Source organism: Cornus florida, unplaced genomic scaffold (genome assembly GCF_030987335.1).
Source record: "Cornus florida cultivar Cherokee Brave unplaced genomic scaffold, ASM3098733v1 CherokeeBrave_3.0.0_Hap2_Chr11, whole genome shotgun sequence".
In the NCBI taxonomy this organism is placed as follows: Eukaryota; Viridiplantae; Streptophyta; class Magnoliopsida; order Cornales; family Cornaceae; genus Cornus; species Cornus florida.
This window is the reverse complement of record NW_026775581.1, coordinates 112,963,021-112,974,700: the sequence shown is the minus strand read 5'-3', so window position 1 is coordinate 112,974,700 and position 11,680 is coordinate 112,963,021. Positions and strand designations below refer to the sequence as shown.

The following is an 11,680-nucleotide window of genomic DNA, read 5'->3' as shown; positions in this document are numbered from 1 at the left end:
ATCTATGACTATTTATGATAAAATTCTATGTCACCAATTTCTTTCATAATATATTTAGTAGCACTAAATCAACACCATGAACTTGAAATTGAAAAAAATTTAGTACAAATTTTGTACTAAATTTTCTCTAATTCCAAATCCAAAATAACAATTTGGTGTTCACATGTTATTGGTCTTCTGCTTCAGAAAAAAGATATAAACCGGCCATTTCGTGGGTTATAAATTATACTGTATTACTATAATGTAGAATGTGTTTGTGTGTGTGTGTATATATATATATATTGAATTGATTTAGTTATTTTATTTATTTATTTGTTTTTTTTTTATTATTATTATTTTTTTTTTTGAGATTTTGAACTCCAAACGAATCTAGAATACTAATGATGTTGTGCCATTTTCAGAGTGGACCACCTTTGAAATTGCAAGTCCAATTCCTTGTGTAATGTTTAAGTTATATATATATATATATATATATATATATATATATTAGTAGAGGGACTCACAGTTATTCTTTAAAGTGGTCATAAGACCACCTTATTTTTTTTTGTTTTGTTCTCTGTAATCTCATTCACCCTTTGCTATTGCCAGTCTCTCTTCCTCTCAGCATTCTCTTTTTCTTTTTTCTTTTTTCTTTTTTTTATTATTATTTTTTTATTTTCCAAATTCAAGGCTTGATTTCTCTCTCATTTCTTAGTGTTTTTAAGTGCCGTTTGTGGCAAAACGGAGAGCATGGCGAGCTCTACATGTGTGTACCAACAATTTCAATTTTGAGAAACCTAGGGAGTCCGAAAATCTTGACCCATTTTGAGGGTTTGAGGTAAAAATTATGGATTTTGCTTAAAAGTGAGGTAGGGGTCTATAATCCATATATTCTTGTGCCTTAGTGAGTATAATTATTATAATTTGTTACTTATTATGCTAGATTGAGTTAATTTTGTTTTAAGGTGACTAAACCTTGAAATTTGAGTATGTGAATATGTGTTAAATTTATGTTATGTGTAAAAAGTATGTTCTATGTGTTATTTTCCCTACCTGATAATATTGTTAATGTTGTACTTTCCCGACATAGTATGACCCCGATTCCTATTGTTCTATTCTTTATTTGGATTCACGGGGACATAAGAGGTGTGTCTTAGGCACCACCTACTGAGCAATTTTGCTCGTCCCTTTTATTTAACATTTTTTTTTTTCAGGAAACGGGAAAGAAGTAGCGGATGACATTCTACCACAGACTTAGTATGAATTAGGAGCTTATTTTGTTATTTTTGTACTTGGGTCTCACTATTTTTGTAAAACTAAGCATAATGTATTTTGTATGACGACTTATGGACTCTTATTATAAGTATACCAATGGGCTATAAGTATAAGTTATCTAAATATTGTAAAATATGGACATTTGATATTAATATTGTAATTTGGGACTGTAATTATAATATCTGGATGATATAGTATGTGGTTGTACCACCATGAAATGTATTATATGTTTATTGTGTTGTGACAGATTAAAAATGCATTTAAACAGGTTGTTGTAGGACGATTTTTAGTAAAGGTCACGCCGAATATATATATATATATATATTTTTGACATCATTTAGGGTCGTTACACCTTGTAACAAAAACCACTTCGATTAAAACTGATCCATGTTTATAAGTTTATTTACAAATATTTAACTTGAAACCTATATCTGAGAGTGTGATTGTTGTTTCCTCCGTATTAGTAACGTTGCAGCAACCATAAACAATTGCCTTACGTAACATTTAAAAATAGCTTTTTTGAGGTCCAAATCACAATTTAGTTGCGATTTTAATGTTGACAAAAAGTGTGATATATTACTAATTCAAGAATGGTTGTGGTTATTTTATCTAGTGTTCTAAAGTTTTCAAGATTTTTGGTGGGCCATGATTGCTCAGTCGAGGATTTTAAACAGTGATTCTATATACTACTGGCTGAAGTCATACGTTTCAACAACAGAAAAAGAAAAGCGATAAAAAAATTAATTTTTTTTAAAAAGTTTGGTCACATAAAAAATGAAAATTTCTGAAAAATTAGGATTGGTAAATATTTTATTTTAACACCTTTTTATTTTGTATTACCCAACAACTTCTTTGATACGTAGTATTATTTTACCTAATAATTTCATCAATTTTTTAAGAACAATAATACTTTTTTTTTACTGAGTTTCAAAGATTTAAAGTCCAATTACAACTTTATTATTGATAGGATTTTAATTCACTTGAATTCCATTTCTAGTTGTTTTTCATTTGAATTGAATAAATAGTAGTTTGCAAGATTTAAATTAATAAAAAATTCCATAATTTTTTTTTTTTATATACATTACTACAAATTAATTCTTTATTATTTCACTATTTTTATAAAATAAGAACAATTTAAGTATCTTAACTATAATATGATATTTTCCAACAATTTTCTTGAATAAATTTTTATTCTAAATAAATACATATTAGAAAATTAATTTTCTTTTTATTCACTTCACTTTTTTTTCATTTTTTATTTTATTTTCTTACTATTTCCATCCAACCAAACAAAGCCATAGGAAATTTAGGCAGTGCCTAAGGCCTCAGACAAATAGATAGTTCTAAAAAATTATTATTTCTTTGCTCTTGTGAGTTTATTATCTCTTAAAATTTTTATTTTCTTCTATTATTATCCCCTAACTAATAAAAAAAAAATTAATAATGAGTGCAAAAGATTAATTATCCTTGCACCTTTTTTTTTTAGTTTTCCCTCTCATTCTCTCTTCACCTCCTTCCACGGGTTTTTCCTTTATTTCTATTTTTCCTTTCCCTCTGTCATTATCATTACACTAACACTAACTATTTTACAACTATGGGTATTAGTGAAACTATCTACTTTTCATAATTAATTTTTATCTTTCATTAAATAAAGCTGTATAAGGAATTAAAGTACAACAAAGATAAAAGATAAAAAATGAAAATTACATAAAGCTAGAGACAAAAAGAAACAAATGGAGTAGCCAAGGACTGATCTGATCGTTGGGCCTCTCCTGCTCAGTAACTTCAATATGTAATGCTCTCCTGCTTCCAAAACCACAAATGTGATAAATTGACCACAAAAAGTTACAATATCTACTCAATAATTTCCTAATTATTAATGTAACATGCCCATTTTTTATGCCAACAATGGTAATATGCAGGGACCATACTGAGAAATGATAGCTTTATATGTGTGTGTGTGTGTGTCTGTGTCAGAGTGTATTCAAAGTGAATAGAATTGTTAGTCCCTATTCTAGAGAGATTCAAATTTGTGCTTAATTGCTAACTGTCTTGAAAGCAAATACCTTCAAAGTAGATTGAAGATGATCAAGAGAAGTATATGCATTTATGGTTTGATGTGATTATCAAGAAAAGTAGAACTTGTGAGAAGAATTAACTGAGACGTAGAAGTTTACCTTACGGAGAGGCATTTCAGTTTCTTCGACCCTTCCTTTTCTGCCTACTCTGTTTTTGTTGCCTCCTTCCAAAAGTTGTCACAAACCATTCATGTTTCCTTGTGGTCACAGTCTGCCCAATAACAAACCCAACTATTAATCCACTTCCGTATCCCATGCATATAATAAGCCAATCAAATTTGCTTGGGAACTTTGAATCTTCATCTTCTTCAATGTTTGGAGGTGGTGGTGTTGCCTCTGAATTGCCACATTTCTTCGACAAAGGGTCTCCACACAACCCTTCATTTTCATCGAATGAACTCTTTTCGAAGGTATCAAATTGATTCCCTCTTGGTATATGCCCAGTGAGATGGTTATGAGAGACATTGAAGAATTCAAGAAAAGTGAGTTGAGTTAGTTGCTGAGGTATCTCTCCAGAGAGATTATTTTGAGAAAGATCCAGTGACTCAAGCACTGTTAAATTCACAAAGGAAGATGGGATGTGACCAATAAGATTGTTGTTGGAAAAATTGACCGTGCGAAGCCCCCTGAGAATCCCAATAGATTCTGAAATGTCTCCTTCCAATTTGTTACTTGAGAGATCAATGGCGGTAAATATACCTAGGATATGCTCATACACTAATTGCACACCTTTGTTCATTAGTGTCATGGAGTAATAGTAATCATCATTCCAAGTATAATCCGGTACCATCAACACGGTGCTTGTTCCCATGTATGTTGACTGATTGATATCAACATATCTCATGGCTCTCCAGGTTTGGAAGTAATCTGAAGGCAACTTACCAGTAAACCTATTGTGATTAAGATCAATTACCTTTAACTTGGGGAAAGCAAAACTGGATTCAGGGTTCTGTATTGCACCATGAAATCTATTGAATCGAAGAATGAGAACCTTCAACTCAGAAAGATTTCCTAGCCAAAAGGGAAAAGTATCATTGATCTGATTGTCCCCAAGGTTAAGAATCTCTAGAAGTGAGCAATTGACCATTGATCTTGGAACCGGACCCAGTAATTGGTTTCGGCTCAGATCGATCATCATTAATTTGCTTCCATTCTTGTATATTTGAGGAATTGGGCCAGATAAGTTGTTGCTTTGAAGATTCAATAATGACAGAGAATCAGAAAAGCTACCCACGCATTGAGGAATACTGCCACTTAGGTGGTTGTAAGACAAATCAAGGGCATAAAGAGAACTCACATTGCACAACCACGGCGGAATCTCTCCTGTCAGTTGGTTGTTTGAGACACTATACGCATAGGTGGACAACGGTGGGATTGGGAGTGATCCTTGCAGCTTGTTAGAAGCAAGATCTAGCAAGCGTAGACTGCTCCATGGAAGCAGTAGTGGAGGTTGGTCAAAGCCAGTTAAAAAGTTATGAGAAAGGCCCATGGCGAAGAGAGTTTCTTTGCTCATGTTCCATATCCATTTAGGCACAAGCCCTTCAATTTTGTTGTTCGAGAGGGATAGCCACCGCAACTCATGTTGGTCTCTTAAGAACTCCGGGAACTCAGTTAAGCCGCATGAGGCCAATTCCAAGTGTTTGAACTTTGGAAGTGTAGTAGCATTGACGAAGCTAGTACTGCTGTCCAATGTTAGTCGGTTGTGCGATAGCTGAAGCCAATAAAGTTTCGTCAGCGTAAGAAACACCTTCATTGTTCCACTCAGGTTGTTTGAGGCAAGATCCAGCACTTCCATATTCACAAGTTGAGATATTGACTCAGGAATTGGACCCTGCAACAAATTCTCTGAAAGGCCTAGCGCTGTTAATTGGGTCATGTTCGTGAGCCAAGATGGAATTCGACCAGGTAATTGATTAGAAGAGAAACCCAGGATATGAAGTTGGGTCAGGTTTGCAAAAGAAGATGGGATCTCACAATTTAAGTTGTTCCCTCCAAGATTCAAACTCTGGAGTTTGGTTAGCTTGCCAAGCAATGATAGGTTGTCACCACTGAAATTATTGTTAAAAAATGATAACTTGGTGATTTGTCCTAGGTTTGTGAATGAAGAAGGTATTTGGCCAGTAAAATGGTTGTTAGAGAGGTCAAGATAGGCGAGCTGCGTAAGATTACCGAAGGAAGAGGGAACCTGGTTCATGAAACTGTTGTTAAAAAGGTTTACATAAAGAAGCTGTGTAAGATTACCAAACGAAGATGGTATTGACCCTGAGAAGTTGCATCCTGAAATAGACAAAACATTCAAGGAATCGAGGTTGCCGATTGAATTCGGCAGCTCTCCGGAGAAACTTGAGAGATCGAGTATCAGTGTCTTAAGTGGACTCCTCGTGTCGAATTCAGGAATATGCCCGCTGAGCTGTTGATTATAGTGCGCTTGAAGAACACGCAGGTTCGGTAGCAGGAAAATGCCTCTTGGGAATTCACCTTGTAACTCACAATCTCTAAGACCAAGAGCTTTCAGGGTAGACATATTTGCCAATTTATCAGGTAACACATAAGGCATGGTCACATAATTGAGATCAAGTACTTCAAGTTTGGTTAAATTCTGAACTAGGTTTATCAGGATCGGTTTTTCAATTTGCAAGAGTTTCTGATAATGGTTTGGGTCGGGAAAGTAGCGATTGTAACTCAAACAGAGAGAGGTCAACTTGGACAACTGTGAGATTTCTGAAGGGATTTGACCATAAAAAAAAGCTTGAGAAAGATTGAGACTTGTTAGCCTCAGAAGGTGGCCAATTGCAGATGGAACTTGAGAATAATTGAAGTGGTTGTCGGCAAGGTTAAGCCTCTGGAGGTGAACAAGGTTAAAGAGGGTGCTATTGGAGTTGATAGAACCAAAGAGAAAACTGCTACTGAGGTCAAGGCCAATCACATGACCAGTTTCCTTGTCACACTCGACACCATCCCATGAGCTGCAGCAATCACCACTTTCTCCTCCGATCGTCCATGATTTAACCTTCTGATAAGCAGAAGGATAATTAGAAGCAAACTTGTTTATGACAAGGCTATGCTTGAACTGTAACAACGCAAAGCTCTCATCACTGTGGCATAGTGGCTGTGTAGCAGAAGAAGAGTTGGTTGCTGCAAAAACATGACGAAAGGAGAGTAAAAAGAACAAGTGCATGAAGATATGCAAAGATGAGCCCATAATATCTAAACCAAATTGATGCTTAATGAGTAGTAGTTTGGATGATCATGAAAATGGGAGCAATGAGCTTTTTATAGACACTATTGTAGCCTCAACCTAGCTCAGTTAGTGTACGTGTATAGATGCATCAAATTAACTAGACCAGCCTCGATTGGAGTCTTCCATGTCGCTCCAAATCTCTCACAAGTCATCCATGTCTGGTCTAAATCCGACTTCCAAGTCATCTCTATCAAGTAGGAGGTTGAAAGGATGATATGAATGGTTATCAGTTCCATCACAAGATGATGGGATAAGAGTTAGAGAGACTCTTGCGTGTACTGGAGGGAACAGTTGAGAAATAGGGTGTTGGTGCCTCCACAAACGTTACTCTCATGCAAAAACTTCTAAAATGTGGTGGGAGTCCCGCAAAAGACTATTGCAATAAGAACAAGAGGAAATCATGTCCCAATGGTGATAAGTTCCAAAATTGTGATTCTAAGATTTGGGATGACATTTTTATCCCGGCATTGTTAATCCAGTAGTAGAATAGTGTTAAAGAGAGTTCTCGTTCTCTGTGGATTCGGATGGGGGAAGGTCTTGAGCTGACAAGTTGGGATGACAAGTGTTCGGTCTTGTAATGCTTGTAATTTATTTACATATGTATATATGTGTGGTGGAAAAGAAATTTAGAAAAGTCAAAAATGTAAGGGGACCCACCATTAGTGCACTTAAGGCAATGAGACTACATTTTTGGTCTCATTTTTCTTTCTTCCCGGCTAGCTCTCCCTCACACCTATTTCCTTGCATTTTTCTTTTCTTTTCTCAATCAAACTTCAAACTTCAATTAATCTCTAACCACTTAGAATTTTTGGGTACTGTTTGCGGCAAATCGGAGAGTATGACAAGATCTATACGTTGATATAAGCAATTTCTCATTTGGTGCACTCTAGGGATTTCAAATTTTTGGACCCATTTGGGGGTTTTGTGTAATGACCCGAACCCGAGGGTCCGAATCGCTAACCGGGTCCTTACCCAAACCCGAGGTCAACTAAAAACGTTACCATCCTTTCCTATATCAATACATAATATATGTGTCATCCCAGGGTTTATAAATAATAATAATAATAATAATAATAATAATAAATGAGATCATAGCTACAAAATATGTCAAACAGTCCACTAACCCATCAAAAACTATGGAGGAACGTCGTCCGCCACGTCCTTCCCGTAACTTGATAAATGTTAAAATGATGAGGTAAGCTAAGCGCTCAGTATGAAGTGTCTAAGACACACCTCTTATGACCATGTGAATCCACATAGAGAATAGAAAACAAGAAAACAGGATCATATCTCGGGAGTCAAGTGTAGGTGCAAAATTTCTCTCTATTAAAACAAATAAAAAGAAAAATACAACTCACTCAAAAACAAGTAATTATAATACTCAGAAAAAACGTATAATGCATCGATAATTTTATTGGAGGTCTAGGTCTCTATTTATAAGAAATAAGGTGGTGGAATTATAATAGGACTCGCCTGGCTTGTCCTCCAATCCATTCCATACATGACATTCTTTACAATTATAATCCTTTCCTTTTTACAATTCTTTTCATGTAAAACTTTCCTTGCACAGAACCTGCTTTCATTGCTGAATCCTTTGTCTAGCAGGACTGATCTGCCTTTAATTGACGTTGGGCTGAATGTTGGCTGATCCAGACGATTCGGTAAATGGGCTTAAAGTTCAACCCTAACGCCCCCGGGCTGTTGATGTCTTCATTGGGCCTAAACGAGATTGTAAGCATCTGGGCTTGATAAATGGGCCGAATGGTCTAAGTCAGCGATCTAGATGGAAGAAAGATTTTGCCTGGGCTTGTTCCGGATTGGGCTCTTGCTGTATATTATATAAATTTGTAGTGTGATGATGTGGACGATTCTTATTGGAGGGGGAATTTTATCCCTGCACACTTTGCCCCCAATTCCCTCTTTAATTGGACTACGGCTCCTAATTAAAAGGGAAATTGAAGTTGCACGATTGCCAATTCTACAAAAGGCGGTTCAAGGTGTGTCCATTTCCATTCTGACTAAAAGGCCTCTTCATAGCTTGTTTCTAACTCTGCAACGTTTACTGTGCTTATTGCTTTAACGTGATCTCAGGTTAGTTCCTCATTCATTTGCCTAATTTCTTTCACATCATGAGCTTTTCATCCACTCACGACCGTATAGACCTTATAGATTTGGATTCTACACCTTCTTCTTCCCCCAATCTTATTAGGATTTCTCCTCCTAGGGTTTCTGACCTCGTTAAATTTGCAAACAATCTAGCTGTTCAAATGGATGTCTCCCCTTCACCGGCTGAAGTATCCACTTCCGGGTCAGATTGTGTGTTTACTAAAGATGAGAGAAAGTTGATTTTGTCTATTCGGCGTATCAAGTTCTCTATTGAGTCTGTAATAGAGGAATTTGAGATTCCTGATGGGGTAGACATTGTCGAATACCCAGAAGAGGCTGATTTCAGTTCTGGCAAAGGTGTAGGGGACAATGAATTACTTTTATCAGTTGGGCACCTTAACGCTCTTTGGTTCCCTCTTCACCCCTTCTATCATTTGGTCTTTAATAAGTTAGGACTTACCCCTCTCCAAGTAAACCCCAACTTTCTTCGAATAGTCTCGGCACTTCTAGTTCGCTGAAGGTTGGAGAGTCTTGACTTGACTCTTGCTGACTTACTCATTACCTACACCATCACTGGGCATGGGACTGAGCCTGGCCATTTTTACTTCATTTCCCCTCTTCAGCAGAGGATATGTACGGACCTCCCTTCCTTTGAGAAGAAGTGGAAAGAGAGGATGATAATTGTGAAGGGGAACTGGTCTATGAATAAATCGAATACCCTTCCCATCCCTCGCAAATTTGGGAAGCTAGGTATATAGTATCTTCTCTCATTCCATGAAAAGTACTTTGGTTGTTTCCCATGTCAAGTTTTATTATTTCGTCATACTTATGAATTTCATGGTCTTCTTTCAGCAACATTCCCCTCCTCCATAACTAAGAAAAGACTTGTTTTTCTCGAAACACAAGTTTGGAGCGACCCTCCTTCGATTGAGTATTTACTTTCTTCCACTAACCTCAAAGGAATTGCCTCTAGTGCCACAACTGCAGACCTGATAGATTTGACACTTCCTTTTTTCGACAGCTTCCCCATGACTGAGGAAGAGAAACAGAGGGCTGTGGCTCTAAAGAAGAGAGCTACTGAAGCGCTGCCTTTGGCAGTCATCAGATCTACTAAACACGAGCAGGAAATTGATGAGCCTTCACTGAAGAAGGCAAAGTCAAACCCTTCCTCCACCAGCAAAGGCAAGAATGTCCCCAAGGGCAGGGGAAAGAAAGTTGGGGAAACTGACCCAGAGGAGGAGGTTCGGGCTTACGTCCAAGTCGAATCTGGAGAACCTTGGAGGACTGTCTTCTCAAGGGCTGACAAGTCAATCCTTTATTCTAGGGATCAATAGTCTCTGATCCCTCTGCTGCCTTGTTGCTCGAGGGATGTGGCTACCCAAGGATTAAGAAATCACCAGGAAGCTGGGGTTAGATCAGCTAATACCATCCGCCCCAGTTGATGCAGTGAAGGTTTATTCTTTTCCCTTCACTTGTTTAATCCTTCAGATTTCTTTTCACCGCAGATTTACTGATATTATTATTGTTAACTGTGTACAGTCTATACCAAACTATGGTACTGTGTGCCACCGTTGAAGGTCAGTCTCTTTCCATTAAGAAATTGGAAAAAGACCTGGGTAATGCTGAGAAGAAGGCTTCGTATTTTGCTATGAATGAGAAGATCACATCCAACGCAAGAGATGTCTATATGAATCGCCTGGCAGCTTCTGAGGCTAAGGTGGAGACTTTGGAAGCTGAAGTCAAACAATTGAATGATGCGATTAGCACATGCATCACTGCTGGGAAGCAAATGCTAGGACGCTACTCAACTCTGGCGTGCCTCTCTAGTGCCAAAGCATTCAGATTCGGTTTCAACCAGGGTTCAGGTGATAAGGCGAAGGACCCAGAGGCATTTGATACTGACATGAATGTGTCATTCCCTTACGCTAAAGGTCCTCAGGCCCAAGAAGCTGAAATATTGTTTGTTGCTATGGTGAAGTCTCATCAGGAGGACCATCTAGCTTCAAGCTTGCCAGATCATCCATCTTCTAACCTGCCAGCTCCTTTATCCACAAGTTTGAATGTAGTGAATGCCTTTGACTCTGCTCCTTTTGATCCAAAAAGGATGTAGAGTCGTGTAACTCTTTTTTTTTTTTTTTTTTTGAAGGGATGAATGTACAAACAATATATTTTTGCTCCTGAAATGTAGTGACTACATTTATTCTGAAGTATTTTTCATGCTTGTGAATGCTTTTGATTTTTACACTATTACACTGTAATAATGTGCTTCTATCCTTAAGGAAGAAGACTCATTGCCTGAGGGCTTCGTACCTCTTGTGGTCCGAAGCAAAAATAGGGAAAATATAAGAAGGGAATCCCTTTGACCGTTTAATGAATATCTGAGGATGGTTTCTCCGTCTAATATTTTAACCATCAAGGGAACCCTTCTGCCATTGATTCGTATGGTATAAATATATCAATACTTGTTTTCCTTGTATTATTTTGATGTGGGACAAAACCTTCCATGGGTTATATACCATTTGTCCATTAAAAAGGATCTGTGGGTGTATTGCCATAGAGAACTTTTGCCCCTAGTTGGACTTACACCTTATTGATGTAGCCTCGAACTTAAATCGTTCTAGGTGGTATATTCTTTGGCTATGAACCTGAGGGAAATTGTATTGCACCAGACTCTTGAGGTCCGAAGCGCTGTGTTCCTCGGCAATGAGCCTGAGAGGAACTATATTGCACCGGACTCTTGAGGTCCGAAGCGATGTGTTCCTCGACTATGAGCCCGAGAGGAACTTTATTGTGCCCGACTCTTGAGGTCTGAAGTGATGTATTCCTCGACTATGAGCTTAAGAGGAACTGTATTGCAACGGACTCTTGAGGTCCGAAGTAATGTGTTCCTCGACTATGAGCCCGAGAGGAACTTTATTGTGTCGCACTCTTGAGGTCCGAAGTGATATGTTCCTCGGCTATGAGCCTGAGAGGAACTGTATTACGCCGCACTCTTGAGGTT

At 37.5% G+C, this 11,680-nt stretch overlaps 1 protein-coding gene across 1 annotated transcript; it reads right to left on the bottom strand.

The window, feature by feature from the left end:
• Positions 1-2,474: 2,474 nt before the first annotated feature.
• LOC132282905 (receptor-like protein 7) lies at positions 2,475-6,623 on the bottom strand. Its single transcript, XM_059784728.1, has 2 exons — positions 3,432-6,623; positions 2,475-3,057 (listed from the first exon to the last, which is right to left on the bottom strand). The coding sequence occupies exon 1, from the start codon at positions 6,532-6,534 to the stop codon at positions 3,448-3,450; it is 3,087 nt and encodes a 1,028-aa protein (XP_059640711.1). The 5' UTR covers positions 6,535-6,623; the 3' UTR covers positions 2,475-3,057; positions 3,432-3,447.
• Between the last annotated feature and the right edge of the window lie 5,057 nt (positions 6,624-11,680).

Bases quoted from the DNA above. Each gene is read 5' to 3' on its own strand.
- LOC132282905 (XM_059784728.1), bottom strand. From the start codon at position 6,534: ATGGGCTCATCTTTGCATATCTTCATGCACTTGTTCTTTTTACTCTCC.